We start from the raw sequence: 21,542 nt of genomic DNA on the forward strand, positions 1-21,542 counted from the left end.
TGTTCAAACATCCTCTAGGTGAAGAACCTTTCCCTGGCATCTAACCTAAACCCCCACAATACATATTCATGCCATTCCCTTGGGCTCTACTGCTGGTCAGCAGAGAGAAGAGATCAGTGCCTACCCCTCCATTTCCCCTCATGAGGAAGCTGCAGGCCACCGTGAGGTCTCCCCTCAATCTCCTCTTCTCCAGGCTGAGCAAACCAAATGACCTCAGCAATTCTTTGGATGACTTCCCCTCTAGACCCTTGTTTAGGGCAACAAAGCTGGTGAAGTGTCTGGATGTGGGGTCACGAGAAACTTGTAGAAGGAGGGGGACTGAGCAGATGCCTCAGATAGGAGAGAAACAGATTCGTTAGTGGCTTTCACTAATTGCTGTAGATGAGTGGAAATACTCCTATTTACAAAGCCAGCAGTGAAGAGCTAAGCCAGGCCTCGTTCATAACACACTCCCCAAGTTTACTGTGGGAGAAAGGCCTTTTATTAAATGTAAACAGCATCCCGCCGGAGGTCAGAGCTTTGCTGCTGCCTCGTATCCCAAGGTAATACCACTTTAAGCTCCACATAAACTCTTAAACAGTTTCTATCCTAAAACCAGACCGTAGGTGGTACAGTTTTTTACGATATGTTATAATAGTGCAATAAATCTGTTAGCTTAAAATCGAATCTCCGTGGCCTTTTAGAGAAATCATCATTAAATGCAAGGCCCTGTTAATGATGCCATCCCAGTGAAATTGTTTAATCTGCTAGGGGGGTGGAAGGTCACCAAATGAATTTTTTATAATACATCAACTTGACACGCAATAGGGAAAACTGTAATAGATAAAAGCAAAGGAAAAGGGCACTGTCTTCTTCTGATAGGTCAATAGCAGCCAAGAGAGTCACTCATCCACTTTTCCTTCACTACCGTGCTCCTTTTCCATTTAATATGGACACCCAATTAATACCTCAGCACCATAGACAACCTCATTTTAGGTGAATTATAGCAATTTCTTCCCCCTTCTCCGAAATGAAAGTGATCACAATACATCATAGCATTGTGCGAATTAACGTTAATTGATTCGAGTTACCAAGCATTGATGGGCCACTTCTATAATCTGGTCCTTATTGGGAGCTGGAAGGGATGGAGGGAAGATTAGATTGCATCCCCCGTTGCTTTGACGACGGCGGTCACCTGATGGCTTGTTAGACAGTTGTAGGCTTCTATTGCCGGCCCCAGTGGGGTCGTCAGTAAACTGGAGTGATGTCCAAACATCATTACACGCTGCTCCGATATTAAAGCAAAGGGATTAGCACCTTATTGCAAGCAACCTGGATTTGTCATTGTGCTGTCGTTATCCAATTTCCAGATGATAATGTGACTGTGGCCTGCGGGCACAAGGTCCTACAGCCAAACCAAGGTGCCTCTGTGTGTACATATATATATATATATATATATGTATATATGTACACTTCTATACATGTATGCACATGCACACTTCCCCACAAAGACCCAGCACCCCAAGCCATTTAACCCTTTGCTCACCAGATTCCTGCTTAGCAAAGCATGTGGAAGAATTTTTCTCTCTTCCTCCCCCCCCCCCCCAAACACAGCAGTGGTCAAGAGCGTGATGGAACAGCAAAGCAGCCTGACCTGGGAGGTGACACAGGCGTCACTCACTCGAATGTCACAGCAGACAAGCTCTGCTGATGGAGGTGACACCACTCACGTGTTAAATAAGGTGGAATGGGGAAAGGATTGGTCCCTTGGAGATGTGGCTGGCAGCTCCTCTCTGCTGTTGTGCCTGTGTTGTGTAAATCATCCCTTGTACTGCAGGTCTCAGTAATTATTAAGGGGGAGAATGGATCCATATATGACATGAGCAAGGCAGGTTTTGTTTGACAGTGCTGGGGTAGCAGTGCTGGGACCAGATCTCCTTCCAATGCTTGAGGAAGGTGATGGAGACACTCCCGCACGTGTCCACTCAGCAGGAACTTCTAGGGGAACATTGGAATTGGGAATAGCTTCTCTTGAGCTGATCCTCTTCATTTTTAACTGAGATGTAATAACACAAACCCTTCCATTTCAAAGGCCCACACTGATGTGGGGAACATATAGAAATGTACCCCTCCCTTATCCCATAGAGACCTGCAAAGTTCCATGCTCCTTTTCCCGAGTCTCTCCTAACCTCTGCACATTCCTCCTCCTCTGCTCTCTCCCATTCTCCTTTCACCCTACCTACCTGCTGCTCCCATCCTGCAGAGGAACCAGTTGAATTTTGGAAGGTCATTGTCAGAGCAAGCTGTGGTTTTCACCACAGCTACATGGTGGGTAGCACTTCTAATCACCTGATTCTTGAAATTCAAAGGAGTCATCTTTGAATGGGAATGACTGTTTTTACGTAGGTTTACCATGCACAGCAGATACTAACAAAAATTTAGTTTAAAATTTAAGCCCAGAAGTGAAATGTATCTTGATGACAGACCCTTTAGCCCCTGCACTATCAGAAGGTTTCCTGACCAGGAGAGAAGTGGTGAAAAACCATCATCTGATTTGCAGTAGCAACATGAACTTCCATGGCTCTTATAGAGAGGCAGTTGAAAGATTTGTTTTAAAACTTGCAAGGGAAATACTGGTTCACAAAAGGATCATGCACAAAGGGGCAGACTGCTCTGATTGGTTTGGGTATTTTCCCCCTAAAAACCAGACAACTTTATGGACAGACATCATATTTTGTGCTTGTTTGGAATAGTCCCTGAGTGTAAAACCTTTCTGCTTGAGCTGCAGGTCAATTCCTCTACTGATCATGAATGCAGGTCAAAAGATGCCCCCTCAGTTTCCCCTCTCTGAATTCAGTTTGAAGAGAAGATGCTAAAATAGTAGATCTGGGGCCTAAGATTTATATAGTTAGAGACCTTATGTCGCATCCTCATCCCTGGTATGACTGTGCCTTCCTGACACTGGCAATTCGGCTTTGATGTCCAATTTCAGTTCCACCAGAAGCAAAACTTTAGCAAAAGGCTGTGTGATGAAAAAATTCCCTTTCTTGGGCCCATAATGACTCCTTGTAAACTGTTTCCAGGTGCATTGTCACTATCTTCAGTGAGGGAAGGTGAGTCTGAGTCTCTGAGCTCATGATGACCAACTACCCCTTTTGAACCACATCACCACTACTCAGTTTTCCAGTATGAAAAGAATTATGAACTGAGATCAAAATAATGAAATTCATCTGATCCCCAAAGTGCAACGTGATTACACAGTCCTATACAAGACTCCCTTGCATCTATTAACCTTCACTTTATTCTCATTAAAGTTCTTATTCTGTTTCTCCTATAAAAATCCCAATACAGAATCCTACTCTTTTGATTAGAAACCCTCAAGGTTATTCATAGGCACTTTTACACTGTTTTATTAGGTTGCTAATTGAGATATCGGCCACCTTAACTATCCCCAAATTACTACTAAATAAATAAATAAATAAAATTCAGAATATAGCTTTGGCCATGTGGCTAGGGGGGGAAAACAAGTCACAAAAATATTATTGAATGGGAAATGGTCTTTTTCCTGTTCTATTGCAAGATTCTTCCAGTTTATTATCTGAGGAGGAACCTACTTCTTTTTTTAAATGCAAATTTACTTCTTGATACCCTATACCCATTTATTCCTGTGCTGTCATTGTCCATCAGTGTCTAGAGATTCCTCTCTAGTATTTACTCTTCCAAGGTATCTTCACAGATAGGACAATATCTCCCCAGATTTGCTTTGACAAGTTAAACAGGTTCTTTACTAAATGGCTCTATGATTCTATTCCTTTCATCTTAATAAATTCCATTTTCATAATCATCTTAAATGTGCTTCCCTGTACCTATTTGAACTGAGTTTGTCCTGTTTGCACATGAACAGGTGAGAGTGGCGCATTCTCCACAAGAATATGCTCTTTACACTGTTCCTGTGAACATCTGACCTAAAATTAACTAAGTTTAATTTAAAGGAAATTTTAAGGTTAGGTTAAAATCCCGAGTATCATCTTTCCCACACCTTCACTTCAGGGGTATGTGGCAGATAAAATCGTGATAGAACCTCAAGTGCTGCAACAGCCGCTGCTCTGACATGGGGATTTTTAGCATCCTGCCTTTGCCTGCTCACCAAAGAAAAAGTTGGATCCCTACACAGGAAAGAAGTTGTCATGTCCCTTCTGTAAAACCCTGTGCAATTCCATGCCCCAGCCTGCCTGAAACCTGCCCAAAGGTTACCAAATCCAAGCACTCTGTGTCAGTGTCAGAATTCATCTCATTTGAAGCTCTAGCCCCGTCTGCCTGTGTATGTGCCATGTGACACAGAGAATTAGTGGTAATATCTCATTTAGTGCTCTGCATGAGCATTGCTGTTGGAATGAGCAGTTCTTTGATGATTTTCTTCCCTTTTATTCCTTGCTGTGAGTCTCAAACACCATTATTTCCTGCACACACACACAGTTTTTCAGAGGCTACCCCAAACTTAACAAAGAAATATTTCAGTTTGTAGCAGTTTAAAAGTCCATCAGAATGGAGTAAAGTACCCTGCTCTAGTGTGGGGATATGGACTAAATGGCTTCTGGAGGATGTTCAGAATAATATTTCTTATTTTGTAAAAAGGCACTTACACACACACAATACATCCACTGTTGTGATCTCTTGTTCTTTCATATTTATATTGATATTAGAAAAATTTTCAAACCACAGATTTCAGTCTGTAAATACATCACTGTAAATGTTACACAGAGATATTCACAGGAAGATAAACTTTGTGATAGGCATCTCTGACTCTCCAGCTGTGCACGACTACAGCAGTCACAGCAATCACTTCTGTCTTCTCTTGACAAATTAATGAGCCGTGCTTGAGGTGACCCTAACAAAGGAGTTAAATTAAAACCATGTGGAAAAGCACTTCAAATCATAACAGGCAAGAAATTTTTTTAAAGGCTTGGCAATGTATATACTTTGATATACACGCTTACTGACTAGATACTCGGGAACAGCAGGGATTCCAAGGCTCCCTTCAGCCTCGCTCTCCTGGGCTGCAAAGATGAACATCCAGTCTGTGCAGATCAAACACCTTTTTGTTGTTGTCTCACAGAATCACAGAATCATTAAAGTTGGGAAATATCTCTAAGACCATTTAGTCCAACCAATAACCTGGCACCACCGTGCTCACCACTACACTGTTGCCCCAAGTGTCACATTCACGTGCCTTTTGAACACTTCCAGGGATGGTGATTCCACCACCGCCCTGGGCAGCCCACTCCAGTGCCTGACCATCCCTTTAGTGATGAAATGTTCCCTAATATCCAATCTAAACCTCTCCTGGCTCCACCTGAGGCCATTTCCTCTTGGCCTGTCACTTATTATCTGGGATAAGAGACCACATCTCACTGCAACCTTCCTGAGGTAGAGAGAGATAATGATGCCAGAGGAGTCACTAGTTTGAAGACACAGGGAGATGGGCTGGGCAGGACTGCAGGTTCTGTGTATATCTGACAGCCCAACTGAGTTTTGCACAACTCAGGGCTGAAAGCAGAAAAATACACTGGAATACTCATCCTGACTTGTAATCCCAGCCCCATTATCCTTGCTTGTGCCAGCAAAAAGAGACAGATAGACAGTAGGGATAGTACATGTCCCAACAGGAAAGCCCTGATTTCATTCACAAGTTATCTGTGGCTTTATTGCATCAGAAATGTCAGCCATGAGTAATTTCAGAAAAGCTATGACTGATGAGGAGCAATAAATAACACTGCAGAGGGGCCTGAGCAGCCAAGGATGGATGAGAACTGATCTGGTCCATGACCTGCTGATCTGGGTGTTCTCTTCATTATATATCCTAGCTCTTCCCCTAATTGGGACAGAGAATCTATGGCTTCAAGTCAGCACTACTCTTGTCCTCACAGTAAAACAAGCTCTTCCTAGGGACCTCTCCTGGTCCTTGCTGCTTGGAATTTTTTCACAGAGCATGCAGAGACAGGGAGACAAACCTCAGCTGGGAGAGCAGTCCCAGTGTGGAGATGTCATTTGTACTTGAAAAAAGGCAGCCTTGAGGTTCCTTTGATGGCACACAGATCTTCCCTCCTTTAGGTGATCTCTTGGGACCATGTGATTGGGATGGTATAAATAATAGCATCATGAAATGACCTCAAAGATCATCTATTTCCCATCCCCTGCCATGGGCAGGGACACCTTCTGCTATCCCAGGTTGCTCCAAGCCCTGTCCTACCTGGCCTTGGACACCTCCAGAGTGAGGCAGCCACAGCTTCTCTGGGCAAACTGTGCCAGGACTCCACCACCCACTGCAAAACCTCCTACGTCACTTTTCTGCTGTCCCATTTTGCAGTGTCCTACAGTGTAACACAAAGACCCCCACTAACAATAGTGATGTTAGTTCTGCTGTTCAAAAATACTGTGTGCCTTCAGACTTTGGCCCTGATTTAAGATTTGTTCTTGCAAATAACATTTTCTGACTGTGCTTAATACAACACCACAACAAAAACCCTCAGAGTAAAAAAGACACACAAAAAAAAAAAACAAAAACAAAAACAAAACAACCCACACTTGGAAGCAACAAACCAAAACCAAAACAATAAAGCAAAATAAAGATTCCTACAATCACAGGCCAGTGTCCTCACTGTGAGTGACTCTCTACCTCAAGCCACACAGTGTCTAGTAGAAAAGTTAAGCATGTCAGTAGTAGTTTGTATCACTGGCAGACATCAGGATGGTACAGGGGTCAGCAGTAAATGGTAGAGGATATGGTATTAATTAGAGAGAGTAAGTCTTAGACAAATCCAATTTCTTTCTTGCCTAGATGGAATAGGCTTATACTTGGGTAAGGCTCAGTAGAGCACAACATCAAAAAACAACATTATGCAATATCAAGAGAGTACACAATGAGGTTGCCAAACATCAAATCCCATGTCCCCTATTAAAAACAGATGGGATATTACCTTTTCCATATTACCCATATGCTTTTAATACAGAGTCAGGATTTGAGGCTGAAATATTCTGCTGTCTGCTCCCACCCCGGCCCTGCTCCTCACAGCCTGCTCTGCAAACAGGGGCTCCCATCTGGGCTGTGCAAATAGTGGCTGCAAGAGGCTGAAAAGAGCAAGATGGGGACAGAGGAAGGAGGGAGAGAAAGGGTTGTTTCTTGGGCTGTGGAAAGGGCTGTGAAAAAGAGGAATGACCTTCGAAAAGTGAGTTTTTGTATAGAATATCAATAAAAAATTAGTATGTACAAAACTGACCATAAACTTGGTAACTAGTAGAGCTCAAAAGAGAGCTCCAAGGGGAAATTATTGTAAAGCAAAGGAGTGTCCTGTGTTGTTCTGCCAAAATCAGCTGCAGGACTGTTGTTGTATCTGCATCAAGATACAAATACAAAGCTACTGCTGATAAAATGCATGGAAGGATTTGTGGGCTGATAAATTATGGAGAGAAAACTTGAACACGGGCACCTAAATCATGTGGGATGCAAGATCTGGGTGAACAAACTGAGTGAATCAGGTTCTGGAAACCTAGAACTGAAAAGGAAATAGAGAACACAGTGAGCAAAGAGAAGACTGAGCTCTCCTATTTATTTCTGTGGGAAAATGGGAAAATAGGATCATTGAATTGTGCCAGTAAAAATGGGATTTAATAGCACTTTTGTGTATGGTACTGATATCATATAATACCAGGTTGGAAGGGATCTCAAGGATCATCTGGCCCAACCTTTCCTGGGAGAAGCATGATCTAGACAAGGTGGCCCAGCATCCTGCCCAGCCGCATCTCAAAAGTGTCCAACACTGGGGAATCCATCATGAAGGAAAAGTGTGGACTTTCCTTTATGCACATTTCCGAAAGGATTCAGAAAACAGAGACAGGGAAGGAAACACAAGAACTCAGATCTTTCAATTTTTTTCAGAGCAGTCAGTTAAGTGATTTGATTGCTCTTGAGGTATCTGGAGGAGGAGGAAGAAGAGTCAATGCCCAGAAACTCTTTGATGTATAAGTGGAGGAAAGAACAAGAAGCTCTCATGGGAAGCTGGAGAGAGAGAGACTCCCAAGACAAAGTGGGTGAGTACTTGTGACAGCAAGAACAAGGATGGCATCCAACATCTAGGCACACATTCAGGTATTTAATGTGTCCAGGTCTCGTAGCTTCTAGACCAGATGATTTTCTGTAATTTTAGCCAAAAAGAGAGTTCAACACTGGAGTATCAAAGTGAAGAGCAGTGGTCTGTATCATGTAGGAGATTGAAATAGAGATTAAACAGACTTTTCTGGCTCTTAAATTTTAAAGCTATATGAATAAAGGTTTAGACCTATAGATTAGATGAGGCAACAACTCATCTTTAATAACACATCTCTGTTGCAACATTAATTTGTAAATATTTATAGATTTAATTTTTTAGAATTTAAGAGCTGTGACAGTCTGAATGTCTCTGAAAACATTGACTTTACCCAATACTTTACAATTTCAAGGCAGGCTCACAGTAATTCTGTTCCTAGTTAAAAGCCTCATGGACGTCTCTGCACTACAGAGATTCACTAGCACCAAAATAACATGGTAGTTCCCACACAGGAGTCCAGCTAGTACTTGGGCATAGCTCTATATTCAGAGAATCAGGGAATAATTCAATGCTTTGGGTTGGAAGGGATATTAAATACCATCTCATTTCAACAGGCAGGGACACCCTCCCCTAGACCAGGTTGCTCCAAGCCCATCCAACCGGGCCTTGGACACCTCCAGGGATGGTGCAGCCACAGCTTCTCTGGGAAAGTCATGGAAACTTTCTGTGTTTCAGCATGGGTAGTCATATTTCAGCCAATGGGGAACTTGTTTAATGAGCAGATGGAGTGGATAAATTGATTCACTACACTTAAATCAGTATCTGATGATGATGTATCTGACACTTACCTCCTGTTACCTTCTGCTGGGGACAGCAAGCCAGACTGAGTCACCATTAAGGTCTCAACTGGCAAGCCAAGGCCTCTCTGAAGGTCTCCAGTTTGATGAGTGTTGATAATTGTTCTGGCCAAACTCTTTAAGCTGTCACTTGTCAACTCATTTCTTGGATGACGTGGCGGATCACCAAGTTCGATGATCAGCACCCTGGACGGACCAGCTGTATCAGATGGCTGCAGAGCCCGGGTGCTCACTGGTTGCCTCCCCACTTCCTGTGGGCCATATCTGCTGTGAAAGGCTGTGCAAAAGGCCATGTTAGGGCAGTGATACTTCTTTTTGCTGGCGTTGGCTGAGATTACCTTCAACATGCTTTCACCTCCCGGCACGTGATGGACTACTCTGACTAGGTCATGGCCAAGCTTCAAGAAATCAGCCAGTCGATGTGTTATAGTTGCCTCATCTTCTTCCCCAGCAGACTCAGTTACAGTGAAAGCCACAAGAACGGAGAGGCCAGCAACTATTTCTACAGGTTCAGTCTCATGGAGGAGAACATAGAGGAGATTGTCCTCAAAGCTGAAGTAATTGGCTCCTGCCCCATCATTCAGTGAAAAAGAAGATGGGTTTGGAGAGACATATTTGCCTTGAATGAAAACACGAAGGCTGAGTGGTTCATTGTAGAATATGGCCACGGGCAGCCTGGTTGTGTTTTGGCCACTGAGGAGGAAGAGTCTGAAAGCCAGAGGTGGGAGGTCTGGGAAGCAAACCGTGGTGAGCTTGGGGGATGGCAGCACAGAAAATAGAGTAGAACGATGCTCCGTGGGGTAACACCAAGTGTGTGAAGCCACGTCACTGAAGGTGTCCATAAAGCTGCCAGTCATTGTTACCACTGGGAACAGTCTCTGGCTGTCCACACTGGAGTCTAGGATTTCTAGGATGACAAGAGCATGATCTGCCTGTTTACAGAAGTAGCCTTGTACTGAGGGCTTGAAGATGCACTTATTGTCATCTCTGTAAATTCCTGGAAGAGAAAAAAGGGAAATGAGGGGGGGAAATTGTTTTGGACAGCATCTCAACATTTTGTTTTACAGTTGCTTATTTTTCCACTCGAAGCTCAAAGTCACTTTTGTCAGGGCTAAAATTTTACATAATTTTAAGAGAAGGCTGAACACTAACAGATGTTAAGTAGGTACAAACCACATCTACTTCTTTGGGTTGAAAATGGTTGAAGACTGCTAACAGACAGAAAAGTATCATACATGCTTACCTCATTCTTTAGATATCAAATTTAGATGGTCCTTTGATCTGATCCAGCACTACACCCCTATGTCCTCATATCTTATACATTCTACTGGTTCCAAGCCTGTACAGGGCAACACATCAGGGCTTGACTGCAATTCTTTGGGAAGATAATTCAACTTCCGTGAAGACATGTCATCCCACTCACAAGGATTATATTAAACAAACAAACAAACAAACAAAAACACCAAAACAAAAACCCCAAATCAAACCCCAACAAAAAAACCAGAACAAAGCCAAAACAAAACAAAAAAAATCACACCTAGAAAGGACCAGAATATTATTATCTACTCCAGTGATGACATCATCAAGTTTTAGAGATAGAAGAAAGCACCAGATTCAGATACCTACTAATAGTGGAGATTCTTACACGTGCTCCAAGCATCTAAACTCCCACTGCAGTCAGTGGAGATCTGAAGTTTAAACCATTTACCCATAGGCAGACATCGAGATTTGCATGGGATGCCCTGAGTGACCTGAGACATGTGACACAGGGTCTACAGAAGATTTCTGCCCTGCAAGGATGGCAGCTGGAGGGCTGGTGGGACACTCCACAGCAGCAGAAAATACGCTAAACACACACTTGTGGTAACTGAAGCATGCCCAATTCCCCAGCCATCAGCACAGACAGAGCAGTTTAAAAACATGGAGTTCACCCTAAAAGACTTCTGTTTAGTCGTCTGGATTATACTTTACTATCCTATAACTTTATTGACCAGAGGTAGAACCTGTCACTTGAGCACAAGTGCATAGTGTCACTTGGACTTCTTTTGGTAGCTGCAGCATCTGTAGATATAAAACACAGTCAATGGGAGTGCAAAAGCCCCTTTAGGTAATACTTTATTCTTTCACTGAATACAAAAGGAGCCCAAACCCTACACATATGTCAGAATTTGCCACTAAATCCCCTCCCAAGTGTCTGTGGAGACAAGTCAAAAGGATCCTTTTATGGAAGGCTCTGTACAGAAGAGACAATCCACACAGTCTTCTGAGTTAGAATGATAGAATCACACAATGGTTTGGGTTGAAGGGACCTTGAAGATCATCTGGTTCAAACCACCTTCCATGGGCAGGGACACCTTCCACTAGACCAGGTTGCTCCAAGCCCCATCCAACCTGGTCTTGGACATTTCCAGGGATGGGGCAGCCACCAATTCTCTGGGCAACCTGTGCCAGGGCCTCACCACTCTCACAGGGAAGAATTCCTTCCCAGTATCCCATCCAACCCTGCCCTCTGGCAGTGGGAAGCCATTCCTCCTTGTCCTGTCACTCCATACCCTTGACCAGAGTCCCTCTTGCAGCCCCTCCTGGTACTGAAAGGTGCTATAAGTTTACAGTGTACTCCATCTAACCAAATATAGGTCTCTGCTTTAAGATGAGAGAAGTTGTGCCTCAGGCTGTAATGATGAGATCATCACTGATTATAAAGAGAGAACAAAAGTTAGAGTTCAGACACGGGCACCAAAAACATAAACACTTCTGCCTGGAGCATCTTAGGAAAAGATGTGTGTTTCTGTTTTTCCTTCCTCTCTTCAAAATAATATCAAAGGAGGAATTTGCTGTGGTAGCCAGCTAGAATCGTCCTTCCCTCACCTAGCCTGCCCCTTCTTTAGTTAGCTGAGCTCACAAACATGTTGGGCAAAGTGTGGCCAATGTCTCAACTAACCATGCTCCTCATTCAGCACCTTCAGGGACACGTGTTCAAATCAGATCAAACACAAGGGACAGCAACATCCTTGAGAGTCACAAACTTTTGGATGACTAAAAGGACTTCCCCCTTATCAAGGACACATTATATGAAACTTTCTGCTAGAGAAAAATAGCAGACTCCTGGAAAAGAAATGAACTATGAGAAAAGTTGGATGGAGCTCTGAGCAAACTGGTCTAGTGGAAGGCATCCCTGCCCACAGTAGGGAGGATGGAACAAGATGATCTTTATGGACCCTTCTATTCCAAACCATTCTATGACTATTAAATTATTCTGAGGTCTGCCTTCAGTTACATCTCAATGCCTGGGTCTTGCAGACACCTATTATCTATTTCAAGGGGAATCCTCATGTGCAGACCATGGTCTGGGAGCATTTCCCAGAACAAGCTGTCACTCTGCATGTCACCGAGGGGAGCAATAATATTACATAAATGTCGAGCTCTGTTCAGGGAGGATGTTCCATGAGAGAGGATTTCTGCAGAAGCCCCTATTTTTAGACACCAGCTTAGGATTTTGCTTCCTTTTCTTGCCTTTCCTTGTGTTTTTGATTGGAGGTTTTTTTGCTGGTTTTATTTTTTGCTGGGTTTTTTTTTTGCTTTATCAGTGCAAGTATTTTGCTCTCAGTGTTTGCTGGGGGCAAAGGGATAGAGAGAAGCAATTCCGTTCAGAAGAAGAAGTGGAAACGCTGAGCTCGGAGACATTCGGCTTTGTCCTGGAGCACTGGGAGGATGTGCCGGCAGCCAGCCCACAGAGCCTGACAGATCCCATCCTCTGCTCTCCTGGAAATACCCCATCTCCCCCCTCTCATGTCTACAAATAGGATTTGCTGATATTTCATGATTTCCCAGGACTTTCCTTTGCCCTGCCTGCCTTGCAGAGCGGGCTGACTCATTTTCCTGCACACACACACACACACACACACACTCTCACACCCATGTACACACACGCATCATTGCTTGTCCCCTTCCAAATGGCCTTATCTGCCAGTCACAATTTCTGCAGCCTGCAATTTCGATCACTTTTAAATGAAACCCATGCTGGCCTTAGTAATCATAATGTCATTTACAATTTACCACAAAACACGTTTATTCAGTTAGTAGCACATTGGAGAAAGAGAACTCCATATGAACTCGCCACTGAAGCCCTAATCTGATTATTTCCTCATGAAAATCCAAGCAGGGGTGCTTGTAAGAGGGGTCTGAGAGGAGAAGGAAAAAAGTGAGTCCTGGCCACAGCTGACTCTCATAATCAATGGGAGTAGATAAGTGACGAGGCGTGTCAGGGCCAGCAGCTAATCTGCCCTGGGGCTTTCCTCTAAAAAAGGCCAGAGTGGACAGGACTTAATAAATACTGAGTGACCACTGAATATTGAGCTGACATGTGCTATTTACATTGGCGATGAACAATAACGGTGATAAATTCCAGAAGCATCCCCCCCTGCAATGGGGGAAATCAGATTAAACAGGTTCTATTTGTACGTGGGTTTGCACCCACATTTGTGCGTGTGAGAGGGGGGACAAAATGGGGGAAAAAATGGGGAAAAAGAATCAAGCACAAACTGGCAGGAAAGATGGAGAAGGTGTTCATATCTGTAGCAATGTGTTCACGGATGAGGTTGAACGTTGTGCTGGGATCTTTATGCACCCAGGCAGAGGACGAGGGCATGAGTGTTTTGGGTGCACACACGGGCAGGTGTACCATTTGTGTGTCCTGCTCCATGCAAGGAGAGAGAAATGATACTTGGAGAATGTGTGTGCTCACCCTCTGCAGATAATTGCTCAGACTTTGCTTTCTGCAGCTTCCCCCCATCATCAAGCCAAATTTATTATTTATTTATATCCATCTGCACACATACACAGACACAGCAACATCTATGTCTAGATGAGACTTCAACACTCAGGTTGCTTCTAGGGCTCCTGACAAATATTAACTTTGTGTCAATATTTGTCCTTCCTGTCGTGAAATGAGGATTTTCCACCTCATTTCACATTTGAAAAGAAAAATGTGCCGAGGGGGTCCTCTTTGCTCAGGAAAAAAACCCCCCACCACCATCACCATCTCATATCCTTTATTTAGAAAAATGGAGAAGGGTGGAAGGAGGGAAGAGCATTTTTTAAAATAGATATTTTGACTTAAAGGCACGCAGAGTCCTTTGCAAGTCTCCTGCCTTTTCCCTGCTTCCCCAACGCCAAACAAATAAAATAAAATAAAATAAATTCTACATTTAAAATTGAATGAAATACATCAACATTAATGATTTTCCCCTTCAGGTTAACACCACCATTTGCTTCAATAATTTTTACCCATTTCATGATAGATTTCACAATTCATGGTACAAGGAAAAATAGAGTCTTTTTTTTGACAAAAACAAAAGGGAGTGTCAGTTTTTTATCAAAATAAAATAAATCTCTCACAATTTTCTTTCCATCCGACTGGATTTCCCCGTCAGTTATTTCTAATTTAACTACAATTATAGCTACAAAAAATATAAAAGCGAGGAGGGGAGGAAGGGGGAGGGGAGAGATAAATGGGACACTGTTTAGAAATTGCAATTCCTTGGCCTTGGGCTGGCCAGCACATATCTTTGCTGAGGGGGAAATATTCATCAGCGTTAACTGTTCCTTTTGACCTGCTGACATTCAAATGGCAAATAAAAGAAAATTTAAAAAAAAAAAGGGTCTAGCAATAGCACCTCAGAAATCTAAAAAAGGGAAATTATTCTGAGGTCAGTTGTGGCTTTTTGTTATAGGAAAAGTTTCCTGTTTCTTGAGTTCAGATGTTCCCTGTAAATCATTTCGGCCTTGATTTTCCTGTCTAACCCCTTTAACAAGGTCTTCATGCCTACACACTCATGCTGTGTCAGCAACAGCTCTGCAGACACTGATTTTTTAAATCTTTACACAGTAAGTGAAAACAAACCCATCAGCTTTGGTGGATATGCTGAGATAAGGCATCTCCCATTGTTTTTAGAAATCCTACCAACTGTAAGTTAGGGATTGAATTTGTCAGCATTCCATGGGGGATAAACACACAGATATGCAACATCAAGCAACACCTGTGGCTGGTTTCTCACAAGATGTATGTTGGGCACACATGCATAGGAAGGCACGGTGGCTCAGTGCTTTTGTTCATTTGGGTTCACATGTGCTGCTTTTGGCTCAGGGAGAGTTAATTTTCTTTGTAATAACTGTTATGGGGCTGTGGGGTGCACAAGAAACTGGGAGGAGACACAGCAGGGACAGCTGATCCCAGCTGACAGTGGGGATATCCCAGACAATATCACTTCATGGTCAGCATATAAAGCTGGGGGAAGATGACAAATAGGAGACACATTCACAGTGATGGAGTTTGTTTTCCCAAGTCCCTGTTACATGGGATGGAGCCCTGCTTTGCTGTGGATGCCTGAATACCTGCCTGACCTTGTGAAGTGGTGAAAGAATTCCTTATTTTACTTTGCTTGTTCATATGACTGACTTTACCTCAACCCACAAGTTTTCTCCCTGTTACCCTTCCAATTCTCTCCCCATCCCACCAGGAGAGAGTGAATGAGCTGAGATGCCCTATGCTGGGGTTAAAGCATGACAGCACACACACACATAACTATGTGCTCATAGTAGGGACCATGTAAATAAAAATAAGAGTGTTCGCTTTAGGTTGTTAATTCTTTCTCTTAAAGGAAATTATTTTGGAAGGAAATAAGTCTTATATCATCACATTCTGTGAGGTTTTATGCTCTCCTCTTTACTGTTCCTCTATAAAAAAACTTTGAACCCCCTGGCCAATTTCAGTCACTTTTGTGGACTCAGAGGTATTATGTTCCTGCAAGGTTTGTAAAAGTAGGTGCCCAAGTAGAGAAAAAACAGTTATTAATGCTTCCATTGAAGGAAGGTCTGTAGTAAAACTCTCTCTTATTACACACCACAGGATCTGCATTCCCCCTTCCCTTTCACATACAAATCCAAAGAAAAGCAGGTGTAGCCCACGAAATACTTGTCTTGCAGTCATTGTTCTCGTGCACTACAACTATTTATTCACTTTAAAATCAAGTGTTATTTGCCTCTTTCGTACAGTTATATATTTTTATGTTCATACCAACCCTTCAGAGCTCTCCCATGTCTAAGAAGTAAGGCACATAGTGTTACAGATGACAATATATCTCTCCAAGTCATGAACAAAAAAAATGCACTTTTCCAATTCCCAGTGACTAATACTGATAACTTATTCCTGACCCTAAAGCACCAGTGTACAAGTAGAGTCTTAAGAAGAGAGACCAGAAACACTCTGAGGCCAGGATGCTCTCCAACAGGGATCAAAAAGAGTACAGGAACAAAGGATACATATAGCGATGTTCCCCCAAAATGCTGCTCAAGCTTTCGTAGATTTACAGGTCAGGAACCTCTCGAGTCAGAGAGATCATCTTTGGTCTTTGCAGTTGACAGAAAATGTCAAACCTGTCTCAAGAAACTGCAAAAAATTGGGGAAGAGAATAGTCTAGCCAGGACAATATATCTCGAGTCCTCTCAAAGAAGGTGAACCAATAAATCTGGAGGTGCCCTTTGATGAGGTTGACAAGACCAGGTTGTATTAAGAGATGTTCCTTAGAACGCCCAGATCTTCTCAAATGCCCTGCTGCCACTACAAGGTGCCACACCTGGTAATATCTTGGCTGTTTGTATACAGATCACTCATCTGGAACTGAGATTCTAGAGCATTTTATCCATCAAAACTTAAAAAATAACCCGTGCCAAGTCCAGATCCTTGTCCCTGAGGCCAGCTGCTGTGGCACTCCCATGGTATGAAAGTCACCCACTCTCCAAAAGACAGTGGCCACCTCCAAACTGCCCTTTTGAATTGTGCCAATTTCTGGAAAGTGCCCAGGAGATATCTTAGATGCTGCTGGTTTGCCTAGGACCAAACTGGGCTTGGAACTGTTCTCTTGATGCAGCAGAAGTGACTGGGAAGCTTCAGTGTCCCTATCCTTGCGCTGCTTGATTCAGTAGAGGCCCATTCCTGCTGCTGTCGGCACTGGCCCAGAGCAGCTTGTTCATCATTTTATTAAACTTAATCAGAAAGACACAGTTAGGGAGAATTTTTGTCTTCATTCTCATTATTGATTAAGGGACTTGAGTCATTTTAGCCATCCTGACAACACAAAGGTCCCCATAATGCTTGTTTTGGGAATAAATCCAATATGGTGACAGAAGAATTGTTACCTGACATTATATTGTTCATGGAGACTGAAAGCATTAAACGGCATAATTAATATCTTCCCCAAAAGTGCCACAAATTAAACACCCTTAAATTGCAACACTGAATGAAGGACAATGCAGGAGTCATTACCTGAAATCCTATTGTAATGCAGTCACAAGTGTTTTTAGGCCTGGAATGGGACAGAGTGAACTTTCATATGGGAGAGATAATCTGGGTCTTCATAGGTTCCCTGAGGGCCATCAGTACACAGCTAAGAGGTGGAAGTGATGGCATTTTATACAGCAGTTAGCAAAATAGGAGCCAGGGCCCTTGCTGGAGCTTTTAGATGCTCTCATGAAGCAGGCAAGACAAACAAACTATCCCCACAAACCTCCTGTAGTCATTAACCATGATCCAAAGAGCAAATAGCTGGGTGTGAGAGGGATCCTGTCTCTCAGGAAAGATGATCGAAAGAGAAAAATGCCAAGAAAAACATCTTTTGGACTGAATTATTTCACCTTTGACAAAACAAGCTGTTCTGCAAGCATCATCTTATTTCTCATGTCACTACCAAAGCTCTTCTCATTTTCATTCCCTTTAAGACAATCCTGGTTTCCTTTTGGTGTATTTAAAGCCCAGAAGGATTTCTCTCACCTCCTGACCAGCAACCTCATTGACAGAAGTCAAACTGGTGTCTGTGGCTCAACACAGAGGTGGGGGGCAATGAATGACAGAGCCTTTGTCATTCCAGTCACCGTCTCTCTTGCCTAAGAATGATAAAGCTGCCACCACTACCTGAAAGCACAACAACAATTTTGTCAGATGCCAGACCTAAAAATGAATGTGGCCATGCCATGCACTGCTCTGAGCTGTGGATATAATGAGTTTTGAATGGGAAGTCCCGGACACAATAAATCTGTGCCATATGTGACCATTTCCTGTGTCAGTTCCTTTCTCATAACCAGTGGAGGCTTCGCCCTCCCCCTCACTTTCCCTTTCATGACCCCACACCAGGGCTCTGAAATCTTTCAGGGTTGCTTATGGGCCCCAGGCCTTTCCACAGCAGTTGCATAAATAAATGAGTTTGACAGCAAACATCATAAGGGTTAGTGGTAATGTGTGCTCCACACAAGTGCTCGTGCTACTCGCTGGAGAAAAGGGGGAGGAAAGAGCTTGTTTTGTTACCACAAACAAAAGTATGTTCTCTGACAAGTGGTGAAAGAATTAGTCAAATAAACTTGAACTCTATTCAGACCATCGCTGCCAGGTTTTGTTATGGATGGGGAGTTTCTCAGCTCTGCTCTCGCTCCTTGGCCTGCAGTCACTGCAAAGACAAATCATCCTTTTCTTCTGAAAAAATAAAGTGAGAGGATAAAACAAACGGCCTCGAAATAAAATTTGCAGGGAACTTCATTTTACTGCTATTAATGTTATTATTGTTATAATTTCTTCCCAGTGACAACACTTCTTTGGGCCTGGGAACAGACTCACAAAGACATTGAACAATTTTCTGTTAGAAGTGGGAGAAGGAAAATGCCAAATACCTGTAGATTCTGGAAATATTTGGGTTAGAATTAAGCTTTTAAATGACAATGATTTTTATAAGAAATAACTGAAAGAGAGGATAGAATAGAACCAATTATTTGTCCTGTTTTTCCCCTTTTTTATTTAATAACAAATCAAATATTTTGACTAAATAGCTAAATTTTACTAAGTAACTTCTCATTAAAACATTATTATCAAAAAGCTTTATTCCCCAGCAATACCATTTTAAAAAAATATATTCATATATCCTAATTTTAGCCCAGAAAGGCCACAGACATTTCAGTTAGTATCTTAAAGGGTATAATTAGTTTATAGAAGTTTCATAAAAATTATTAGGAATGAAGGTTATTTTCTCATGTCCAGTGCAGAGAGAACCAAAAAAAACGGTATTAATATTTTTACCAGGGAGGTATAGGTTGGATATTAGAAAAACATCTTTCTAGTAAAATATAGATGTATATATAGATAGATAGATAGATATAAGTAACAAGGGCTTTATTAGAACTGGGTGGATCTAACACAAGTGGAGAATTTTTTATGAGGTTATTTTAATTTCTTTTAGGAGCACTGTAATTACAGATATCTTTTCTTTCTTTCTTTTCTTTCTTTTCTTTCTTTTCTTTCTTTTCTTTTCTTTCTTTCTTTCTTTCTTTCTTTCTTTCTTTCTTTCTTTCTTTCTTTCTTTCTTTCTTTCTTTCTTTCTTTCTTTCTTTCTTTCTTTCTTTCTTTCTTTCTTTCTTTCTTTCTTTCTTTCTTTCTCTCTTTCTCCCTTTCTTTATTTCTTTCTTTCTTTCTCTCTTTTTTTTTCTCTCTCTTTCTCTCTTTCTCTCTTTCTTTCTTTCTTTCTCTCTTGCTTTCTTTTCTTCCTTCCTGCCTTGGCTGAAGGCACAGTCCTAGAGCTTGTGACTGAAAGGTTCCCAAGAACAAGATTCTCTGTGACATTATGAGGGTGATTTTCAGCAATATTAGTCCTGTATGGGCTATGGACTTGAATCTGAAAGCAGAAGGATTTCATTATGGGTACAGACAGCTATATTATGCCATGACATATTTATGACAATGAAAAGTAATGGGAGGCAAGTATTTTAAGCCTTGGAAGCCGAAATAAATCTGAAAGCACAGCGCAGACTCTGAACACCTATGAAAACATATTGAAGAGGTAAAATTTGAGATACAAAGGCTACAGTCATTATCTGAGCACATAGAGTGGGATTCATCACATTAATTCTAGCTGCCTAAATGTTAAGCATCTAGTCTAAGCTAATTGTCTAGTCTGAGCTGTTCATCTAGACAATAATCATTAGGGAGAGAGAGGAGAGACTTTTAGAGGGTCATTCATTCCTGTTTTTCTTTGGATGGATTGTATCACATCTGGAGGTGTCAGCCTCTACTGGTTATATGGGAAACCTAGACAGATAGTTTGGATTCAAGGCCTGTATTTAGAATCGTACAATAAGAGAATCATTAAGGTTAGAAAAGACCTCCAAGATTACTGAATCCAGGCTTTGACCGAACATCACCTTACAACTAAACCATAGCACTAAGTGCCACTAAAGTTAGGTAAAATGAGCCCAAATACTACTGATGTCACGAAAAATGGTTGCAGAACAGCCAGGCCAGTCAGTGTTCCTGTTCTGAAACAAATGGGAAATGATAGCTCTGTACACACCTCTAAAGCAACCATCTCCTCCAGTTATGAACAAGGGTAAAGAAAGAAAGATGGGACACGAAGCCTCTACCATGGTAATAAAAGATAAGAAAGAAATTTCACCTATTCCTAACAGGGTTAAGCAGACTACAAAAAAAATTTTTGAGGAAGACCCTGAAAAAAATCAAATTCTGAATTTGGCTTTTGTAGCTCTGGTGGCCAAGCCACTGGATCCTGGTGCTCCCACAAGTGCCTGGTGCACTCATCCTGCAGACCACAGCTGTTTGCTCCTGAGCAAATAGGACACAGACAAACATACCTTGCAAAGAACAGAAATGGAGAATTTTTCCCAAAAGAGATGAGCAAACACAAGAGCCTAAAAAAAAAAATTCTAATCTCTGGAAACAACATGGAGATAGGGACAGAAGGAGACTGGCTTCAAACACCACTGACAAGAAAATAAAATGTGTAGTCTCAGTCCTAAAATACCATAGCTATATTGAATCTAAAGAGAAAAAAAATGTCAGAAGAGATTATTTTTTTTAATCATAGTGTATCTACAATTTAGGCTTTTATATGTATACTAGGACAAAACTCCCAGGTCAGAGTATGTCCAGAGAAGCTGCCAGGGTTGAGAATGACTTGGAGAAGATCTATGATCCTAATGACACTTTCATCCATAACTTCATAAGATTGCAAGATGGTTTGAAGAACCTTTGAGGGTTGGTTTTGCTCATAGTTGTTATACTCAGGTGTGCTTATTTTAGGTAGTCCAGGGACCGTTTCTTGTCCCATCAAAGTCTTCTGGACAGCTCCAACAGGGAAAGAGCAGGTTTGGAGGTGGAATGTCTCTTGTGCTTTACCAGATACCACTTCATATAAACGTGACTGACACAGGGTCACACTAATCCTGCTTTTGTGGTGCAGTGCCCATGGAGCAAACAAATAACTACATTGGTGGAGCACAGAAAACACTCACCAGTCCAGGTTGTCCTGGTCTAACTGATCTAAGGATCACTCCCTTTGCATTTTATTCCAGACTCACTAGTGAGCTGTTTGAAATTTCAGACAGCCCTCGGAGTTATTTTGGCCAGGGAGTATATTTAAAACTCATTGTGCCTAATGTTGTCTTTCTACAATTGAGAAGTAATCAGGAAAGACGTGAAAATAAATAGACAAGTGAGACGCAAAATGAAATATGAAGTGGCTAGAAAGGAGTCTGCTCTCTAATGTATTTTTTCAGCTTATTATTGTAA

General features: G+C 42.1%; 1 protein-coding gene across 1 annotated transcript in view; it reads right to left on the reverse strand.

Annotated features, from left to right (window-relative positions):
* Positions 1–21,542, reverse strand: part of PKHD1 (PKHD1, fibrocystin/polyductin) — a gene marked incomplete at its 5' end in the record, with an annotated part of 169,925 nt that overhangs the window by 18,854 nt on the left and 129,529 nt on the right. The window contains one exon of the mRNA XM_027901487.1: positions 8,912–9,917. Within this exon, the coding sequence (XP_027757288.1) occupies positions 8,912–9,917 (1,006 nt within the window). The remainder of the gene's footprint in view (positions 1–8,911; positions 9,918–21,542) is intronic.

This window comes from Empidonax traillii, unplaced genomic scaffold, assembly GCF_003031625.1.
Source record: "Empidonax traillii isolate 1590-97213 ecotype Southwest subspecies unplaced genomic scaffold, ASM303162v1 scaffold788:size291989, whole genome shotgun sequence".
NCBI lineage: Eukaryota > Metazoa > Chordata > Aves > Passeriformes > Tyrannidae > Empidonax > Empidonax traillii.